The sequence below is a fragment of the Apium graveolens genome, chromosome 2 (genome assembly GCF_009905375.1).
Source record: "Apium graveolens cultivar Ventura chromosome 2, ASM990537v1, whole genome shotgun sequence".
Classification (NCBI taxonomy): Eukaryota; Viridiplantae; Streptophyta; class Magnoliopsida; order Apiales; family Apiaceae; genus Apium; species Apium graveolens.
The window spans coordinates 305788471-305812450 of NC_133648.1; the positions used below are offsets into that span (position 1 = coordinate 305788471).

A 23980-nucleotide genomic window follows, 5' to 3' on the forward strand; every position below is an offset into this window, starting at 1 on the left:
CAAACCTTAAATTCCTGTTAGCTCTTCCTGAATGTTGGGATTTAAAGGCAACAACAATACGAGACAACTACAGTCTTGATGAAACAACTCTTGATGAAATTTATGGAATGCTCAAGACTCATGAACTTGAGATGGAACAAAGAAGCAAGAGGAAAGGAGGAAAGTCAAGAACAGTTGCTCTTAAGGCTGAAGAAGAATCCCCCAAGGCAGCTACCTCAAGAAAAGACAAGGGTAAAGCTCTTTTCACAAAGTCTGATACTGAATCATCAAGTTCTGAAAGTGATGATGACTCAAATTCTGAAAGCTTGCCTGAGACTGATGTTGATGAGGAGATGATGAAGCTGTGTGCTCTTATGGTGAAAGGGATCACAAAGATTGCATACAGGAAGTTCAGGAAGGGAAAGAAGTTTTCCAGGAAAGGCACAAGTTCTGATAAGAAGAATTTCAGAAGATCTGAAGGCAGAGGAGGAAAGTCTGATAGAGGAGATTATACCAATTTCAAATGCTATAACTGTGGTGAGAAAGGCCACATATCTCCTGATTGCAAGAAAGTAAAGGGTGACAAAGGCAAGGCTCTTGTCACAAAGCAGAAAAGCTGGACAGACACCTCACACTCTGAAAGTGAGGAGAACTATGCGTTGATGGCAAATGCTGATAAAGAAAGTGCTGAGAGCATTTCTAAAGCTGCTGAAACAAAGGTACCCCAGACTACTTACGCTTTTCATACGGATGATATTAATGAGTTGAGAAGATATCTTTAAACCATGTTTGTTAGTTATAGAGATTAAACTTTAACATGTGAAAGATTAACTTCTGAAAATCTTGCTTTTAAGAAAAGAAATGATTTCTTAGAAAAAGAGTTAGTTATGTTCCATCAAACTCAGAAGGATAGAGATGATGCTTTTTATGTTAGGGATGAAGTGCTAAAAATGAATGAATCTCTAAAAACTGAGTTAGAAAAGGAAAGAGAGATAATCAGGACTTGGACTAACTCTGGCAGAATAACTCAAAATTTGCTAAGTAGTGAAAATTGGAAAGAGGGCTTAGGTTATGGAGAGGATAAGAATGATAAAGGAACTGTAGAAATTAAGCCTGTTGTTAAGAAAAAACCAAAGTTAAAACTTGTTAAGTTTGTAACTGTAAAGTATGATAATGATAAATCAGACAAACTAAAACAGGAAAAGACAGTTGAAGTAAACATAGGCTTAATGACTAAGAAGCAGCTTAAGCATAAGCTGAAAGATGTTAAGAATGCAAACAAGGTAAAATCACCTAGGAAAAATAGGAATGAAAAGGAAGGTGTAAATAAAAACAATGATTATAAACCTGTTCCTGATGCTCCTAGGAAAACATGTCATAACTGTGGAAGTTCTAACCATCTGGCCTCTTTTTGCAGGAAGAATAAGAACATAAACTCCTTACCTTCAAAATCAGGAGTTAAGAGTCAGTCTGTTAGATATAAACCACAAAATCCTTGTTTTCATTGTGGTAGTTTATGGCATTCCATTTATACTTGTAAGGAATATCATAGTTTGTACTATGATTATTATCAATTAAAACCTTCTTTGAAGAAAGTTTCCATTGTTCCTTCTAGTGTAAATTCTGATTCAAAGTCTGATAGTGTAAGTTCTGATAAGAAAAATGTTAACATAATCTCTGATACTAAATCCGCTGCAAACGTTAACAAACTTGATAAGGCCAAAGGATCCAAGCAAGTCTGGGTCCTTAAAACTAATCATTAGTGGTCTTTGTGATTGCAGGGTAACATGAAAAATATTCTAGTTCTGGATAGTGGATGTTCAGGACATATGACTGGAAATAAAGCCCTGCTATCAGACTTTGTGGAGAAAGCTGGCCCAAGTGTTTCTTATGGAGATGGCAACATCGGAAAAATATTGGGATATGGCAATATCAATCTTGGGAATGTCATCATTAAAGAAGTAGCTCTGGTCTCAGGACTTAAACACAATCTGCTGAGTATAAGTCAAATCTGTGACAGAGGTTATCATGTTGATTTCTTTGAAGAACACTGTGAAGTTGTGATTAAATCCAAAAGCAAAGTTGTTTCAAAAGGATACAGGCGTGGTAACATTTATGAAGCTAAGCTTTCAACAAGTACTGATAGTTCTGCAATCTGTCTGATGAGTAGAGCATCAATTGAAGAAAGCTGGAATTGGCACAAGAAACTCTCTCATTTAAATTTCAACAATATAAATGAGCTGGTCAAGAAAGATCTTGTGAGAGGACTGCCAAAGTCAGTATTTGCTCCTGATGGCCTTTGTGATTCTTGCCAGAAGGCCAAACAAAGAAAATCTTCATTCAAGAGCAAGACTGAATCATCAATTCTTGAGCCTTATCATCTATTACATGTTGATCTATTTGGTCCAGTGAATGTCATGTCTATTGCAAAGAAGAAATATGCATTGGTCATAGTGGATGAGTTCATTAGATACACATGGGTGTATTTCTTGCACAAACAAAGTGAAACTGCATCTATCTTGATTGATCATGTCAAACATCTGGATAAATTGGTCAAAGATTCTGTGAAAACCATAAGGAGTGATAATGGCACTGAGTTCAAGAATTTGATAATGGAAGAGTTCTGCAAAAACCATGGAATTAAGTAGGAATTTTCTGCTCCTGGAACTCCACAGCAAAATGAAGTTGTTGAAAGGAAGAATAGAACTCTCATTGAAACTGCACGTACAATGCTTGAAGAAGCAAAGCTTCCAACCTACTTCTGGGCTGAAGCTGTGCAGACTGCTTGTTTTACTCAAAATGCAACACTCATTAACAAGCAAGGAAAAACACCATATGAGATGGTGAGGAAAAAGAAGCCAAATCTGAAGTACTTTCATGTATTTGGATGTAAGTGTTTTGTTCTCAAGACTCATCCTGAACAGCTATCCAAATTTGATCTAAAAGCTGATGAAAGAATCTTTGTTGGATATCCACTTTCCACAAAAGCCTTCAGAGTCTATAATTTGAGAACAAGAGTGGTCATAGAATCTATCAATGTCTCTTTTGATGACAAGAAGATTACTGGTCTTGAAGATTTTATTGATCATGATCAACTGAGATTTGAAAATGAAGACTCAAATTCTGATACTAAAAATCCTGACAGTCTAAGTCCTGATACTGTAAACTCTGATGGATTAAACTCTGATGTTATTGAGACTGTGGTAACTATGCCAAAGGAAGATGCACCTATGCAGGGGGAGCATACTCAAGAGCTTACCACATCTTAAGAAGCATCAGAACATACATCTAGCTCTTCAAGTTCTAATTCGTCAAGTTCTGATAAGCCAAGTTCTGATAGTGCTGAAAATCTAAATTCTGAAGAATCCAACTCAGTGAGCATAGTTTCAGAGGGAGCATCAGAAAATGAAAATGAAGACAACATGGATCATGGGGGAGCATCCAGTTCTAGAGAAAACCTTCCATCTGCAAGGAAGTGGACTAAATCACATACACCTGATTTGATTATTGGAAATCCTGATGCAGGTGTCAGAACTAGAACAGGTACTTCAAACGAATGTCTTTACAATTCTTTTCTCTCTCAGACTGAGCCAAAAAAAGTGGAAGAAGCTCTTCAAGATGCTGATTGGGTGCAAGCAATGCAGGAAGAGTTAAATGAATTTGAAAGAAACAAAGTCTGGACCCTAGTGCCAAGACCAAAGATTAGATCTGTTGTTGGTACAAAGTGGGTGTTCAGAAATAAAACTGACAGTGATGGCATAATTACAAGGAATAAGGCAAGGCTGGTTGCAAAAGGATATTCTCAACAGGAGGGAATTGATTATGATGAAACATTTGCACCAGTTGCTAGGTTAGAAGCCATAAGGATATTTTTGGCTTATGCTGCTCACAAAAAGTTTACTGTCTTTCAAATGGATGTGAAAAGTGCTTTTCTCAATGAAGAATTGGAGGAGAAAGTACATGCTGAACAACCTCCAGGCTTTGTAGATTCCAAACATCCAGATTATGTCTACAGGCTTGATAAAGCATTTTATGGACTTAAGCAAGCTCCTAGAGCATGGTATGAGACTTTAGCTCAGTTTCTTCTGGAAAGTGGATTCAATAGAGGAACAATAGACAAAACACTGTTCTACCTCAACCATGGAAAGGACTTACTTCTAGTCCAGATTTATGTTGATGATATCATTTTTGGGTCTACAAATGACAGACTTTGCAAGAAGTTTGCCAAACTGATGCAGTCAAGGTATCAGATGAGTATGATGGGGGAACTTAAATATTTCCTGGGCCTTCAAGTCAAGCAAAATGAAGAAGGCACTTTTATTTTTCAAACTAAGTACACCAGAAACTTGCTGAAGAAATTTGGAATGCAAGATTGTTCAAGTGCATCCACTCCCATGGCCACTGCAACAAAACTGGATAAGGATACTGGTAAATCAGTAGATATTACTGATTACAGAGGTATGATTGGCTCTCTACTCTATCTAACTGCTAGTAGACCTGATATCATGTATGCTACCTGTCTTTGTGCAAGATTTCAAGCAGATCCAAGAGAACCTCACTTAATAACTGTGATTTATGTATGTTAGATATATTTGATAATGTCATGTATGTTAGATATATTTGATAATGTCATGGCTAATATGATTTATGTTTAGTTTTCAGATCTTACTTAAACAGGATAAATCAGTACTTACTGGAAGTCAGGACTTAAGGATATCAGTACTTATATTATCAGGAGATAATCATCAGAAGATGGATATCAGAGCTTAAGTGCTGAAGGACGTTCAGATAAGGACAGTAGCTGATTAAAGGAAAGAAGATCGAGATAAACATAAGAAGAGATATGCATGAAGAAGGAGTTCCATGAAGAATGGAATACTTGGAAAAAAAGATATCTGATTGATATATTTTAGGAAGCAGAATTATATTCCATATCAATTAGCGATTATCTTGTAACTGTGTAGTATATAAACACAGACATAGGGTTTACACTAAAGGTGTTATCATATTCGAAGAGATTATTCATTGTAACCCTAGCAGCTCTCGTGATATTTGTTCATCACTGAGAGGTAACAGTTCCATATTGTAACAGAGTTTATTATTTCAATAAAGTTTGTTTTATGTTACTTGAAACATTAAAAGTTCGATTTGATTGTATTTTACACTGTATTCACCCCCTCTACAGTGTGTGTGACCTAACAAGTGGTATCAGAGCCTATCTGTTAACACACATACACTTAAAGATCCAAACACAATCATGTCTGACACAGAAATTCCAACTAAGATCCAAGTGGAGGTAGATCCAAGGGCAAAGAAAAAATTGGTGAACCTGTAAAGGTATATATGTCAGTCATGGATCTGGAAGAAAAATCTAATGAAGATGCTAGTCTAATTTTGAAGATAAAGGATATTCAAACAACCTCTGACAGAGCTCATGTTGTTCAAGATCAGGACTTAGTAAATTCTGATATTATAGTGAAGCAAGCAACCTCTAACATAGCTCAAGTTGGCTTGATATCAGAAGATAAGGAAAAGGAAACCTCTGACATTGCTCATGTTAAACCTTCAAAGATGCTACTACCAGGATTCACAAAAGCTAAACAGACTCAACCTTTGAAGACTACATCAAGTAGTTTTGAAGCAAGAGTTGTTACAGGAAAGGAAGCAAGAGACAAATCAGGATTGGGTAGTTCTAAAGAAAGGAGAGTACACAACACTACCAATGATCCAACTTCCTTGAGTGAACCAGGAGTAGGAGCAACTCCTGAAAGATTGAATCAACTTGAATCTGTACAAATGGTTTACCACTCTGTTTTGAAAGAAGATATCATGTTATACTTTATGACAGATGGGAGGGTATTCCAGATCAGGGAGAATGATATTCCATTGAAGTATTTTGAAGAACTGGAACATATTGTATTCCTACTTCAAGTGAAAAACAGATCAACAGATGGTGTTGCAGGGTATTTAAAATCAAATATTCAAAGACAGAAGAAGCTTTACTCTGTAAAGTCTGACAGCCCATACTGGCATAAGTAAAGATCTCATAATGGAGAAATTGTTGAAATGAAACCTAATACTGCAAAAATCATCACTACATTTTCTGGTATTAAGGGACTTGAATTCAATCTAGAGTCTGATAAAGCCTATATCATCAGACTTGATCAGGATATAAGGAAAGCTAAAATAAATGATCTCAGGGCTTCTATTTTTCAAATTGGTGAAGATACAGTTGAACTGAAAAATGCTAAAAGGAGGATGGTTAATGAACTTGAATATGCTGAGAGATGTCTGTTTAAGAACTATCTCAGAACAACTCCTGATATCAAAGAGATCAGAAATTGAAGCCAAGTCAAAGATCTACAACTGCTTAAATTCTGAAGTGTATACGGACTGAAGCTGATGGTAAAGCTATAAGGACTGTAAGTTGTAGTTATCTAGTCAAATTCTCCTGCATTTGTACTTAATATTTTTGACATCATCAAATATCTGTTAAACTTGTATATTATGCTAATTTACAAGTTGGGGGAGATTGTTAGATATATTTGTGATGTCATGTCTAATATGATTTGTGTTTAGTTTTCAGATCTTACTTAACAGGACAAATCAGTACTTAACTGGAAATCAGTACTTATACTGAAGTCAGGACTTAAGATATCAGAACTTAAGTTGCAGAACTTAAGTTATCAGGAGATATTTATCAGGAGATAATATCAGGACTTAAGGAGATGTTCAGATAAGGAAGGCGACTGATTGAAAGAAAAGAAAATCAAGACAAACATAAGAAGAGATATGCATGGAGAAAAATTCTATGAAGAATAGAATACTTGGAAGAAAAGATAACTAGTTGATATATATTAGGAACCATAATTATATTCAATATCAATTAGAAGATTATCTTGTAACTGTGTAGTATATAAACACAGACATAGGGTTTACACTATATGTGTTATCTTATTCAAAGATTATTATTCATTGTAACCCTAGCAGCTCTCGTGATAATTTGTTCATCACTGAGAGAGAACAGTTCTTTGTAACAGAGTTTACTGTGTTAAATAAAATCTGCGTTCTGTTACTTGAGTGATTGTAGTAAACACTGTATTCAACCCCCTTCTACAGTGTGTGTGACCTAACACATTGTTAGCTCCAGTAATCTTTGACATCATCTATTATATATTATAATCTATTTTATCATATTTTTATTCAATTTTAATAATCTTTGTAGATATCGTATGGTTTCATATTAATGAATATTTTATCATTCAAAACAACAAATAATTTTTATTTTTTCAAAAAATTTAGAATATCACTCAAATATTAAAATCTTTATATCAACACGGTTAGATCGCTGAAAAAATATTTTTGAAAAATTAAAATATAAAAATTCATGTGCTAACTTATGATGACATTCGTTGCAAGTTATTGGGCGGTAAAAATTTGAGAAAAGTTGAAATTGCCGTAAAAAATTTGAGCAAAAATTTGAATTTACCGCTTTCACAACTTACGACATATTTTAGTTTTCGTCGTAAGATGAGTGCCCTAAACATATCTGTCATAAATTTTTTGTCGTAAATTTACATAATACATCATATTTTATTATTAAAATATTATCGATCAGTGAACTTGTAACAATTTTTTTTGTCCGTCGTAAGTACAATAATAAAAAGACACAGTTCATTTTGCCCAAAATAATATCAATTTTTTTATGTATTTAATTGCAAATAAAATAATGAACTTGCGACGTGATCGTATCTGCAGTAAGTTAGTAGTTTTTGACAAATTGTCTATCCGTTACAAGTAACATTACAAAACGACTAAAATAATAGCCATTTTTCCTATATATATTTAATTGCGACTATATAATAAAATAATAAATTATGACAGAGTTTGAATTTGTTGTAAGATTCGAACGACATCATATATCATGGCAGGATGATTAAGTGACAAATTTATATTATTTAAAGATTATTCTTACAAGTCCGTCGAAAATTTATACGATGAAATTTAGCTTCCGTCATAATTATTTGCGAAAAATAATATTTTTCATCGGTAAGATAGGCGCTAAAAGCATTCCGTCGTAAGTTTTCTTTGTTGTATTAATATATTGATGAGTAGGGCTAGTCATTCAAGGGGCTTGATTCTTAAATTTGAAGTTGAGAAGGGAGAAATAAATTATTATTATTATTATTATTATTATTATTACTACTATTTCTTCTTTATTAATTGCATTTTATAATTTATTAATACTGTTGCGTCTCCTCTATTTCTTCTTTATTAATTGCATTTTATAATTTATTATTATTATTATTATTATTATTGTTATTATTGTTATTATTATTACTACTACTACACTAGCTACTTTTTACATATTCAAGGAATTCCTGATGGCCAGGAACTATGAATTATAATATAGTAATCATCAAGTCTGACAACATGGTACTCGTACAATATGAATTATAATATAGTAATCATCAAGTCTGACAACATGGTACTCGTACAATACTACAATCTACAACCACCAAACCAACCTGATGGCTGCTACACAGGCCAATCAATTGCAAAGGCCTTTATTAAGTACAAACAAAATTTAAATTTTACAGAAGTCATGGTTAACTTTTGCATGTTACATAAAAGATAATGGAAGAGTAGCAGGCTAGTTGGTTCTGGTGCAATCAGATCTGATCTGCCCACTAGAGCCGGTGAGAGGGCTAAGGTTTCCCATCTTGACCATAGCACTTGCAAAGTCTGACAAGAATGTAGCTGAGTCTGAGCTGTAAGATGTAACTTGAGAATCAGTGGAACCCCCATTGAACAGCTCCTGATCTGAGTGGAGAAGTCCCTCTTGGGTTAGTAAATTCGTGTAGTAAGCATTGTCAAACGACGTTGGGGTTGATTGATCAAGAGGAGCTAGATTTCCGGGTGATCCACTAGTAGGGCAGTTTGCCTGCAATGATGTTGCATACGTTGCATTTATGTTGGCATCATTGTAGATTCGGGTCCTAAAGGCTGCACACCTGGCCTGACCAACTGTGTGAGCTCCTGCATTCATATAGAATAGATAGATATATAGTGCATGTTGGGCAAACTATTAAAATTACAGAAATTAAAATAAATTCAACTAGTAACTGGTTATTGACTCTCAGTGTACCTGATAGGGTGACCATCTCCGCAGTGGAGAAACCTTTATTTGAGAATAAAGACTGGAGTGACGCAAGACTAGAGTTACCAAGGGGAAGGTTATTGTCAGCATCGCTACGACTTGCGGTGGTTGAATCTCTCCGCCCCAATTGAACTGTCCAACTGTCGCCACCAAGCTGCAAGGTCATCACATCATAATTTTAGTAAGTAATAATATAAATCACATTCATAAAGATTAATATTTTAGATGTACAAACATTTGCTTGCAAGCGTATATAGTAAATATGCGTAATTACGTACAGCGACAACCGAGTCCCTGGCGGCCACTGCTAGGATATCAGCACAAGATACAACACCGGGGCATGAACTCTCAAGTTGAGTTTTAATGTTATCAATCGTACTGAACCCTCTTAAAGATCCCGAATTTGAAAATGCATTTTGCTCTCCAGTAAAGGATGAATTGTCAGCCAGTAAAATAGATGCATCACAGCCCTGTTTGAAATTATCAGGAAACACGTAGTACGTTTAGCATACTAACTCATATTTATAAAAAAAAATGATGTAAAAGGAAAAGAAGCAGCAGTAAACAATGGGTACTTGCATTGACAAAACAATCATGGAAGTGAAGGCGAAGCAAGGAAGCTCCCATGCGATTGTCTGAACTGACAGCAGAGGTCACAGCTGTGTTGATGGTGGAAAGGACATTTGGGCATGATGTTGAGTAAAATGAAGAGCTCAACTGTGCTTTTGCTATTCCCATCATTAACATGCATAAACATAATAACCCAATTATTGATGAAGAAGAAGCCATGGAGTATATTTTGATATACTTTTAATAATTAGTTTCTTTTTTTTTTCTTCTTAAACAAAAAAGATATGATTTATGTTGTAACCAGCTGTGTGTAATGTTACTTAGGATTCATCATGTATTTATAGTTGAACAAGAATAAGAAATGCTTGCTGTTTTCAACGCTAATCAATTTGTTAATAACCTCTTATTTTCCTACGTTAAGTAATATTGTAGTATAATTTTACATGCATTAAGTCTATTATTTCGGCATACAAAAAGTCACGGTGAAATATCAAAGACTAATATTATATTGCTTAATGTTGTCCCACACTCTCCCCCACTAGGTACTTGCATCAGGTAAATGTAGCAGAATGAGTTGTTAAGAGAAGAATGTTCCAAGTGGTGTGTATACTCATTTGCCTCTTATTAATAAATAATTAGCATAATCACGAATTTTCATTAATATTTTAAATTTTTATTTATCAAGTTATATTATATTTTTAAAATATTTATATAAATATATAATAATTATAAATTTATAATAAAAATAATAAAATAACATGTGATCATAATTTAGTAGAATAAATAGATTATTTCTAGTAGTTTAACAATTTAGTAGTTTAGCAGATATGTAACACTATTATTTATATCTTTTAATAATATAATAAGTTGTATTCGTAGTTTAATAGGATAAGTATACTATATTTAGTAGTAGTTTAATAATTTAGTAGTTTATTAGATATATAACACTATTTATCTATTTTTATAATAATCAAAATTAGGGAATTATTCCATTAATATTTTAAATTTTTATTTATCAAGTTATATTATATTTTTAAAATATTTGTATAAATATATAATGATTTATAATAAAAATAATAGAATAACATGTGGTCGTAATTTAGTTGAATAAATAGACTATTTCTAGTAGTTTAGCAGATATGTAACACTATTATTTATATCTTTTAATAATAGGATAAGTTGTATTCGTAGTTTAGTAGGATAAGTATACTATATTTAGTAGTAGTTTAGTAATTTAGTAGTTTATTAGATATATAACACTATTTATCTATTTTTGTAATAATCAAAATTAGGGATTATCGTTGAACCAAATTATCTCTATTATAATATATAATATAGATAAGTATACTATATTTAGTAGTAGTTTAATAATACATTAGTTTATTAGATATATAACACTATTTATCTATTTTTGTAATAATCAAAATTAGAGAATTATCGTTGAAACAACCGTTAAACCAAATTATCTCTATTCCGGCTATTATAATATAGTATAGAGATAGATTAGCAATAATTTTATGAAACATTATTGGAACATTAGAGAGCCTGCAATTTTTATTTAATAATTTATGGCTTTTGTGTTTGTGAATTTCTGGCTGAACAGAATGCCGCTATTTACGATATACTAAAACATAGTATATTTGATGTCATTCAAACTAATGTGTACCGTTATTATGGTATGATACTAAAACAGAGTCATCCAAGTTTTTTTTTTTCCTGAGAAATCATCCAAGTTAATGTGTCAAGTTATTATGGTATGCTGATATCATGGTTGCTTATATGGTTGCTTATATGTCAATTTTTTATTTAATCTTATTTTTTATATTGTTTTAAAATTCACTCAATTCATATTCTCTACTTCTTTCTCTTTATTAATTATTACTCTCCATTTTTCACCCATTAATCTTCACTAGTTCTATTTCCTCCTCATTTTTCATCCCCCTCTAGTTCTAATTACTAGCTCTCTTTTTTTGACTCATTCATAATATTTTAAAATTTTAAAAAAATTGTGTAAAATAAAAATCTTTTTAAGACCTTTATACAACATATACAAGAAATTATTTTTACAATATTATAATCATGTTAATATATAACTTTTTTAAATATATATTTAACATAACTTTTTACTAAACTAACATGTCCATTTCAAATAAACTTACATATTAATCTGGTATCTCGCCCGGAGACTACTCTCCTAGATAATACTCCCTCTGTCTCTCCCATTTGTTTACACTTTCCTTTTTGGGATGTCCCTTCCAATTGTTTACATTTCAAAATTTTCCAAAAATAGTAAAGTTTTTATAATTTTTAAATTAACTACATCCAATACTTTCCTCCACTATACCCACTTTATATATATAATATTAATCGGTCACACTACTTTACTCATTTTTTCAACTTTTCTCCACTACTTTATCATTTTTCTTAAACTCCGCGCCCTAAACATTTGGGAGGGACGGAGGGAGTATATGATAACTCACACAAAATCAAAATAAGATTGTGTTATTTAATGTATCATGTATATGTCCATAATGAAAGAGGGAGCGGTTAGAATTTTGAAACCCACGGAGCTGTTGATTAAGTCAACCTGTGAACACTAACTCTAGAAATGCTAAATTAATTATATTGTATGACCACCAAGTCATTTCATGTTTGTTTTATTTCATGTTGTTGCGTGGATTAGTACTTAAGCTTTTCCCTAATATATTCGGGTAAAAAACTTAGTTTTTACCTTCTTCAAATATTTTGATAATCAATATTTAAATGGTTTATCAAGAATTTTAATGTAGCAAGTGAAATATATATATATATATATATATATTTATATATATATTTCAATCATATTTTATAACCAATTAATGTGCAACATTGTCATGAGTTGGTTCAATGTATAAGACTCAATATCAAATAATATTATCAAATATAAATATTTACTACTTTTCTACGTTGATTAATTAATAAAAATAAACACAACATAGTTAGGTCGGCCATGACAATGACAATATATAAGACTAACTGTAGTTTCACATTATTAAACCACAAGGGGGTGTGCTTAATTATACATGTTGAAATAATTATGATATGATTAACAAAGAAAAATTTAAAAAAAATAGATCAAGTGTATTTAACCCAAAACTTGGGCCCTGGAGCTACCTGTCAATTTCATCCAGGGTATTAGCTATATTCATTAACTAAAATAGTACAAATTAGATATTATATAAAATTTATTTAACTTGTAAACAAGTGGTATTAGCTATATTTGAAAAGAGTTTTAATATTGTTATTTTCAAATTTCAACAATTATATTATATTATTTTTTTAATATATATAGTTGTGAAAAAATTATTAATAATAAACTAATTATTTTTTTAGTAAATATAAGTGAAACTAAAATATTAAATTAACTAAAACATATTTAAGGATATTATTCTTATAATATAAATATCAGTTAAAAATATTATGTTTATATATTATATAAATATTTAACTAATTTTATTATTATATTAGTTATTTAATAATTTTAAAATTATAAAATATATATTAAAATTATTATATAAGTATTTAATGAAATTTGGTTAATAATGAAAAATTTACAGTTTTTCATAAAATAATTTTACATTTCATTTTATATAAAATTAAAATAATGTATATGTATATACATATAAATGACCTAATTAAAGCGGGAGAATTTTTCATTTTAGGGAAATAAAACTGTAGATAGAGTTTTTTAATAGGGACATGGAGTGAATTTAGATGATGGTGTTTCAATCAACAAATCTAGGGTGCTTGTTTATTGGCATCTAAAAATATATATAATAGTGTCTCCCTTTGAGTTGTATTTTTTTTACATATCATTTATATTTTTCAAATTATAGCTGCCACATAAATTTTATTGATAACAAGTGCATCACTTAGAGATACTCAACATTACTTAGCTATAATATCTATGTAAATATACCTAATATATAAAATATGGTTCATTCCAACAAACGGATGTTCTTGTTAAACATAATTTAGATCAGTAAAAAGGTTATTGTGCTCCCATCATATAAAATAATCAGGTCATTTTCATCCTTAAAATTTCTTGTAAATTTAACCTAAACCTATTTAGATGCTCTTTTTATTTTTTAAAAATATAATATACTACTTCAAATTATTTTTAAATATTATGTAATTGTTAACAAAAATTTTAAAATATGATATAATAAACTTTGTTTTAATTATATATTTTAGAATTCATATAAGTAATGTTTGTTAATTAATTTTTTCTATTTTTAAATATGTTATATATTTATTATTGTAATATTTTTTTTATTTATATGTTTACTTAAAATATTTACATATATATGAAAATATAATAATATTATCAATGAATATTTTTTTATTAAATACATGTTTTATTTTCAATTGTATTGATTAAAATTAACTTAAATTTATTTTAATTGTATATTAAAAATTAAAAAATAATATATTTTAAATATAGCTAATAATTATAATTAACACCATTGCAGCATAATCAATTTTAAATAATAACTTTTTAGTTAACAGGTTTACATGCTAGCGTTGAAGATGCTTTTAAGTATGTTAATATCTTCTCAAGTCGGCTTAAAAAGATACTAATAGCAGGAGACGTATCAGTATATGCTTTTTAACTACTAATCACTAGGAAACTCTGTCGTCTCCAATTTCATCATTTTAATTATTATTAATCATATTACCGGTGAATCGATGTAAACCTTTGCTTTCACAAAAAAAAACTTTATACTTCGATAACGCCACCAAGATATTAAAATATATTATGGGGTGTATTGAATTAGAATTCTAAAGAATTTTTTTTATTCATCAAATCCAGGTGTATTTAAGTGAAATTTTAAAAAATATATCAAAATTTTATAGTATTGGATTTTAAATTATACTACAAAATCTGGTGGTATTTAATAGGCATTTTAAATTATGCTCGAAAATCTGAAGGTATTCAACTTGCATTATTTAAAATTCATTAAAATCTGATGGTATTCACATGCCGACAGATTTTTTTTTGAACTCATAAAATAATAGATTTTGTGATATTGTTCAATCTATTTTATGGTTTTTTAAATCCCATCATAATTCATGAGATTTTGAAGAATTATATTTAAATCTTAAACACTCTTCATCAACTCTAAGATATTTTATCTAGAATTCACATAAAATCAAAATCTAATATAATTCATTAAAATCATGAATTATATATAGTATATTAAAATCCTAATTCAATACATCTCATACATTAAGTGTTTGGAATTCAAGATACACAGTCTAAAATTGTACTAAGTAAATTTTCTTACTCTGATGACTTGTTCATCAATCTTTTAACAGTTGGTTTGATCATTTTGTGATCCAAGTGGACAAGTCCGATTTTGCATGAGAACTGAACAAGTAGTATACTACTAATCATATATATGAAATTAATTAGTTAACTCATACTCATTCGTAATATAAGTGTCCCTGCATGCGTTGAATAAAGCAAGTAGGTACAATCTTCTAGAGCACATTTGCATCTACTGAATTAATCAAAGTCAATGTAGGTGGGTTCCCGGAAGATGCATCATTCCTCCAACAAAGATTGGTTTATCACATATATGCACCGGCATATTTGACAAACAATAAGATTATCGCCTTCGATGTGTGCATATTTTTATACGACTTGATCTTCTAAAGTTTTGGCCATACTTATGCCTAAAAAAAAAAGTCAATTCACGGTAGACTAGACACACTCCGCATTCTGTAAACGACCCTGCTTCTGCATTTCCCAAAAACCCTGCACGTTAACATCTCCCCTCTGCAGGCCCCTAGCACATCAGCCAATAGCCACTACCGTTAACATCTCCCTTCTGCAGGCCCCTAGCACATCAGCCAATAGCCACTACCGTTAATATCTCCCTTCTGCAGGCCCCTAGCATATCAGCCAATAGCCACTACACCATATATGGTATTTAGCAACACCCCAAAAAAAGTGTAAAAATGACCAAAAAGATTTACGTAAAACAAAAAATTGGGCTATGATTATAATTTTTAAAAATTTGATGATGTTAGATTTGCTCGTGCTACAATAAGGGTCTATGATAACACTTTTTTAATCTTGGCTAACATAAGTAAAAATGTAACGATAGACCCATATGATTACATTTTCAGTATCTATGATATCATCAAGTAGGTGTAATCACGGTTCTATTACAACATCCATAAATCTTTAGTAACACCAAAAAATATGTTATAATAAACTCTTTTGCAACATTATTTTTGTTATTGTAACACTGAATGATTAAAGAGTTTACTCTTTTGGTAACATCTTTATATTTTATTATAACATTTCTTTTTTAATACTTTAACTCTGTATTAATTATAACACTTTTTTTTCTGTTTTTACCAACATAAACATATCAATTGGTTACACTTGCAACATTAAAAATTTAAATACATATTTAATTTAAGAACTCAAATACAAAGTTTAAATTCATCACAAATACAAAGTTCTGATTGAAACAAAATAAACAAAGTTTTCAAATTCATGTGAATGCCACAACTGCTGATTACATTTCTAATGAAACCAAATTTAATAAATTTTTAACATAAAAGCTCCATACATTTCTTAAGGTAGATATCCAGATGATGCTTAAATTTATACCAAACGTTTACCCGAAGTGCCACATGTAGATAAGTGCCACCTGTAGATTAATAGATACTGCTTGTTAATACTCAAAATATTACAATAAAAGCAGACTAATTTACATATCATGAAGGAACAATTTAAACTTTTATGTCTACAAATTACAGCCATGGTTACACAATCAATAATAATTGTTAAACATTAATCTACAAAATATGGTACCTTTTTTAGGTCCAAAAATGCAAACCATCATTTTCTACAAGAATCCTCACGAGTCTTATAATACAACATTTTGCCATACTTGATTATTTGATCTTCTGTCCAAAGTAGATATAAGCTATATAAGCTGTACACCTTGGTCGTGCATAAGAGAAAGCCCTTTTGGTACATAAATCATGTAGTAATAGTTCTCCTAGTCAATATTGTCCGTGCTTTTGTAATTGTAGTATTTAACATTAAATCATGTGTACACCCTCAAAGCAAACTAAAGTTATTGAGATAATAAACCATGTGTACACCCTAAGGATACAAGTATAGTCCAAAGATAGAAAATTGACATTTATATTTTGTAATAAACAGTCGTGAGTATAGGTACCTCAACTATCATACCTCAAAATTTTCATTTTTTTAGATTTCTAAAAATCATCGACTAGCCGAATCATAAAACTAAACAGATCATCATACCAGTAAAGAATATCTTGTCCTATTTCTGCTGCAGTAATTTTTCAGCTACTTCTACTCCACCTTCAATGACTTTAATGGCCTTGCAATCCAAGGGGAATTGTCTTTTCCAGGAACGCCGAATACTCTGATGCAAGCTCTGAAGGTTTTAAGCCAATAGTATTTCCTGCAAATACTTCTCCAATCATGGATCGAGGGATAATGCTGCATATAAATTGGCCCTGGCTTAATAACAGTTGCAAATTGAAACCATAATAAATATCGGTATTACAGAGGCTGAATATACTACTATTAAAAAAGCCTCATATAGCATATAATAAAGAGGCCATGTTGATATTACCACACCATATGGAAGGTCATATATACACAACTCTTGAGTATAATTAGACCATGTGATCGACCTGCAACACAGGATAACTATTAGTAAAAATTTCATATTCATCGCACTCACCCAAATTAGGGTGTTGCTACAAAATTTCATACAATATCTGCACTGATCCTAACAATTTCAAAATCAAAATCTATGTTTCATTGTTCTAACGGATATATAGTTTTTCAAGGTTTAAATCCTGATATATACCAGATACAGTGATCTAACAAACTACCACACAAAATTTTTGTTTTTGAAATTCGGTCAGCTCCCACAGGCTTCGCTTCCGGGCTAATGAATCTCGTTGCGTTAATTCAATTTACATTAATATTTTTCCTGAATAAATCATTCAGAGCTACTACATATCCAAAATTCACTATATAATAAAAAAATCAATTTACGGCTTGAATTTAAAGTCTGTTGTGCTGACAATTGGAAACCGCGCGGGTTTGGTACGCTAAATCATATGTATCTCAACATGTACAAGTCTGATCTTAACCAAATTTTACAGACATAATATTCAGATATAAACCTATCATTTTAAATTTTTTATCATCAAGTAATTAAGTCTATAAACCTCTCTAAATGGTCGCTCAAAACAGAGCTGAATTTCTATATCTCAGGATTGTAAAAATTAATACCAATTCCAAGGCCTTAATGTCTACAATAGCTCTGACTTAATAAAACATTACAGTCTTCAAAAGTGTAAGTCTGGGAACATTCTTTTCATTTCACATATGGTCTCCTTATGTCTCTAAAGGTATAAAAATATGAATATAAAATATTCAGATTCGTGTTTAATGATTATGGTTTTGGTACCCAATACCAACTCATGTACATATAAATAACATATATATAAAATCTTTAACTTGGTCTTTAAAATTTCACATGTATATACAGCTTATTAAGTTTATCACAGAAAATATTATTTAACTAACATGTATAAGTAGCAAGCAAGAACACCAACAATTTTTGCAATCAAACTACTCCACTTGACATTCAGTTACACCCTAAAAATAAAAACTGATTCTCAAAGTCTAAATTTATCAATGAACAAATAAAAGCAGAAGAAGAACATACACAAATTCTCAAAAAATATGAAAAACATAATATACAAAAAGAAGAAATAAAAGTACAAATGACATTAGAAACATACATGAATAAAACATCAATAACATGGTTATGACTTCAACAATCAGATTCTCAAAGTCCAATAACTCAAAACATACCATTATATGGAAGACCCTGTTCGAAAAGCCCTAATTACGAAATCTCGTCAAGAAACCCTAATTGAGAAACTCGATTGAATTTTTGTATAGAACCCCAATCAATCCATTGTATTAAAGGCACCAAGATCCTTAATTGACCATTATAACCTCCTAAAACTAAAGCCCTAACAGAAATTTTATGGTTAAGATAAAGCCCTATCTCAGGTGTTTGCGACTTGATGCTCTGAAGAGAGAGTGCGGCAAAGATGTATTTTGAGGTTGTGTTTCGTGTATGTTAATTTAGTATTGAGTGGGTCAAGTTTTAAGATAAAGGCCGCCCAAAATTTCAGTCAAAATTTGACCCTCTCATAATTTAAGTTTTATTTATCGTTTGAATTTTTTATTCTATTAACACTTTTTTACCATCAGTTGCAACACGTTAAAATGTGTTAGGATAGAAGCTTAGTCGTGTCTATGGTAACACCCAATGATATCAACTGTAACGTATAAAAAATATGTTTCCCTACATCATCTTTAAGTCATCCAAGGTAATTTTTTAGCTTGTAACACTGAACAAAATGTTGGTAAAGGTCATATGTAGTGTAATGAGCCCCTATCCACGTGGATCCATGATTACTTTTTATTTCTTTTTTAACAAGTAACTTGTTAAAGCTCTGATCATCCCTAATTTACTGCCAATCTTGCCATCTTTCTCCCACTCCCTTAAGTCTTGACTTCACCAAGTTTACTCCTTTACAGCATGGCAAGATGCCACCCAATGAAGAGGGATATCTGAGCTATTGACGAGAAGAAGGCAGAAAAAAATGACTTGAAAAATTTAAATGATAATTAAAGGATTAAACAAGCAAAACTTACGTCTTATTGATATGGATAAAAAATAATTCTTAAGAATATTTTTAATGCTGAACAAATTATATCCAAATTGACTTGATATTCCATAGTCAAAACACCTATAAATAAACATGATCAAAGTGAGTTGTCGCGACCACGGTTCAAAGTGGGTCGTGGCGATCACGGCCCAAAGTAAACCAAAGTGAGTTGTGGCGATTACGATCCAAACTGGGTCATGGCCATCATGGTCCAAAAGCAATTACGTGTTAGGCTCGTCGAGATGACCTAAAAACTAAGTCCGCGACGACCAAAAATAACATCAAACACTGAAAAGGAATCCTACAAGGAAGGATCTAGAATCCACTGCCTTGGGAGTCATACGTACCTTCCGAGTGGAGACTGTTCCACCAAGTCTCCCAACCATACTTTGAAACCCTAGGTGCTACACCTATTTAAGGGATCTACCTCTCAACCAACAACTATGTTTTGGCCTGATTCTCTACAACACAGAGATATGTAGGCACCTTATGAGGACCGTTTAATCTTGAACACATGTGTAGCCATTAAAATTTGAAACTCACAAACCCTAACATTAAATACAAAAAAAATCATAGACTTTTTCCATAATATTAGGTGCCATATGTGGGAAAATAACATTAACCATGGTGCACACACTGAGTGAAAGCAACGATGGGGCTGACGATCCAAATCTGTCACACACTATCTCATCCAAAATTGAGATCCCGTCGCACTCGGCCTACAACACTCAAGGAAGACAAGCTCCCGTGGAAACAACTAATGCTCAAACTCAAGGGACGAATCCCCCAAAACAAGATCCTCCTCTAAAGATGAATCTGTAACACCCCCGAATCTAAGGTAAGAGGATTTGGTCATTCGATGAAACCTCAATATAAAACAACATGTTTAATCAATAAACAATTGTCAGAAACTGCTCATCAATTATAATATATCATCTCAACCCCAAACCATACCAAGATCTTTTATGTTACAGTTCTAGAAACAATAATTCTAAATTTTCATAGATATTTTTTTCCTTCTTTTTAAAACATCCTTTCAACAATCTCTGAAACTCAAAAATTAACCCACTAGTATGACTTCAAAAAAAAGTATACTTGACCCAATTATACATTACATAACTAATATATATACAAACATCTTTACATAGTATAACTTACATTAGTTCCGCAAACCTGGACCAACTATCTTCAGAATTGTATCTTTCTCTGCCTTTCTCGAATTACGCGGCTAAACTGCGTAAGTCTACCTCTCACTGGAAGGTAAGATTTAAAACTAGCAAGTATGAGTGAAATAAATGCTCAGCAAGTTCAATATAACATAGTATTGTTCTTTTTATATAAAACTCATATCTGCAATGGAACAGAACATTTATAAATATAATTGGTGAACCAGAAAATTTGTTAAGGAATCCAATAATTGTTACCTCAACCGTATTCAACACCATTTTGATATATTTAAGCAAAAATGCTTCAGTAATAATTTGAATCTTATTAAAGATCAGAACTTATAAAATAGTATTTACAGAAATATCGTAAAGAATAATATGAAAATAGTGATTATGGACTGAATCGTAAATTTTATACCCACTTTACACAAAACCCCAATCATGATATCAATACTCATTTTAATATCCACGTCAAATTAGATATCAATACTAATCTTAGATTCTCACAATATCCCATACTAAAGTCAACAATAATCATAGATATCAGTACAAATTTTTTATATTAACAAAAAACTAAATATCAACATCAATTAATAAACTGAATCATAAACGTATCTCTCATTTATCTAAAACAGAAATATTTGATAAATAAATTATTATATAATTATAAAAAATAGTTTAGCAATTTAGATTGGAATCGTCGAACGATGGTGTGTTGCCATCAGTGATCAGCCGCGGAGCAACACTGGTATGCCGAAGCATATCCAACAAACAAAGGGGCACCCAAGACATACATTGGCCTAACAAAGTATTATAATCATGTATAATACATAGCTCACACTGGACCTCCGCCACGACCTCTTACGCAACCATCCAATTAATAAAAACATTTTTATAAAGGAGCTGAATCATTCGACATTCTTTATAACTTAGTTTCTCCATTTCAAATGGTCAAGAAAAATCTCAAAATGAATTCATTTTTCTCAAAGTCTAAAATATTTATAAATACATCATTTGGATACGTAAAACACTTAGCTATTCTAAATATAGAATAATATAAGGGAACTTGTATAATTAGAATCAATCATTTTAATGTATAAATCATTTAACTATTTTGAAAGTAGAATGGAGGAGTAATACTTGCATAATCATAACTAAGTAGTTTGATGTCCACATCAAATTAGGTTCCATGCATTAGAAAAATATATTATCTTAGTCCACGTGGACCTGTAGGATGCCCCTCCCAAAAACGAGTATCAAATAAAAGGATAGTGGTGTGAATGGGAGCTAGAGTGGGAAATCTTTCCAACGCTCATAACTACAAGATAAGACAACCAACTACCTCCTCAACTTTCTTCATGCTTGCCTTGTATAGCTCCCTATACAGATATGCAAGAACGGTAGCACCCCAAGCATATCTTCACATCTGTCTAGGTCCCGAAAAAATACAGAAACATGGGATGGAAGACACCTCCAGAAATATCTGTAAACAATACGCCACCTACCAGATGAACTAAATAACACAACACATTCTTGTTCCATACATGTTGTCTTTAACGATGTGAGTTTTGCCAAAATATCTCACCAAAATAACTCTCCCGAGTCATACCAAGGCAGGGGATGGCATAACAGATAACAATATCACCATCAACAGGAAAACCTAAAACAACTGCAACATCCTAGAGAGTGATAGTGACATCTCAAATAGGCAACTTAAATGTATGTGTCTGGGGTCACCATCCCTCAATAAGTGCTGATATAAGACTCGAAACAAGCTGTAAAGATTCCATCTAGCTACATCAAAAAAACCAGTAGCCTGAACTTAAGGAACCATACAAACATCCAACGCAAGAAGATCAACTTGATTAGGATTTTTACGCCGACACTCCAACATATCACCATCCCTAACATCCAAATATCTGAAGATCTATGTAAGTCCTGAAGATGAAGAAAGGTAGTAATAACAGGTCCCAGGTACATGTCATGCAAACATATAGTTGAATAATTTAAAATGACCCAACAAAATAGAGCAGACACATCAGCTCGACCACAATCATACTAGGCATGGTAAATTTATATTAAAGAATGGACAAGCGATGACATCAACAGTAAAATCTCACTATCACCTCTTATTAAAAACATAAGGACATATTGTTTGGTATCATACATCAGATTTAAAATGATATATATTTTGGTAACTTGTATAGACCATGGAGATAAACACACGAACATATTCTTATACAGAGAATATCATTTAGTATTCAAATCGAGTTACAAATTCTAAGCACAACAAACCTTTTGTAGTACGAATGTAAGAAAGTAGAAGCAAGATATAATGCTTATTAGCCATATATATTATTTAATTCACAATCATGACACCAATACTGAACTTCATAAAATGTTCAACACTAGTTTACTTTTAGTTAGAAAATAATAATAATGAACCTCAAAGTAGTATTTGAAAAATTCCTCAAGAAATTCTATTTTAATGTTTGTGAACTGTATTCCTGCTCTGATCATAATATATTAACAGAATTTATTAACTAGTATTAGTAACATGTTTAATCAATAAATCACGATCAATAAATCATTTTCTATTAAATCTTTTCTTTGCAGCTGCGAATTTGGAATCTTACATTATCGCATCAATGAATATAATTTGTACATAATCCAATTATTTAAGGAAATGTATTCGCATATCGTAAGGTCAAATAATCAGCTTTATTTTTTAATGTGTGTAGTAGGAATACTATTATTGCCCATTAATAATACAATTGTTTAAGGGGGTTGGATACAATTGTATAAACGTTTCGAACAAGTATAAAAATATAACAGTTCTTTATATTTCTGATAAAAACTGTTACAAACTCTCTCAAAAAATACTGATGTTCTTGAGAGCTGCTAGGTTGTACAATGCTCGAGAGTCTCACTATGTGATGACCTAAACTGTGTTTATATAATACACAGCTACTACAAATCAGTCTAGGATATGTATTATCAATTACTAACAGAAAATAATACATATCTTTAACTAAATATACAAAGTCCTATCACTTAGAATGAACAGATATCCATCCCTCAAAATAAGGAACATAATTAATCTTCACAACAGACTGCCTTCAGATGCTGATATTCTGCAGATACTGATGATGCATCAAAATCCTAACGGCACATCAAATACTGATGACATCTAAAATAATCAGATCCTGAGTTCCTCCTGATCATTGAGAATCAGCACGTAACAATCTCCCCCACATAATGTAATGAAGCATAAATTCCATCCTAAATGATGCCAAAACTAATTGCA

At 31.4% G+C, this 23980-nt stretch overlaps 1 protein-coding gene and 1 long non-coding RNA gene across 2 annotated transcripts; both read right to left on the minus strand.

Annotated features, from left to right (window-relative positions):
• Nucleotides 1–8416: 8416 nt before the first annotated feature.
• LOC141708660 (cationic peroxidase 1-like) lies at nt 8417–10004 on the minus strand. Its single transcript, XM_074512404.1, has 4 exons — nt 9719–10004; nt 9418–9609; nt 9128–9293; nt 8417–9018 (listed from the first exon to the last, which is right to left on the minus strand). Exons 1-4 carry the CDS (start codon nt 9926–9928, stop codon nt 8633–8635), a joined length of 954 nt encoding a protein of 317 aa, XP_074368505.1. The 5' UTR covers nt 9929–10004; the 3' UTR covers nt 8417–8632.
• Nucleotides 10005–16959: 6955 nt separating this feature from the next.
• On the minus strand, nt 16960–18894 carry LOC141706362 (uncharacterized). Its single transcript, XR_012568787.1, has 3 exons — nt 18639–18894; nt 17380–17440; nt 16960–17243 (listed from the first exon to the last, which is right to left on the minus strand). It is a non-coding gene; the product is annotated as an uncharacterized LOC141706362 (long non-coding RNA).
• Between the last annotated feature and the right edge of the window lie 5086 nt (nt 18895–23980).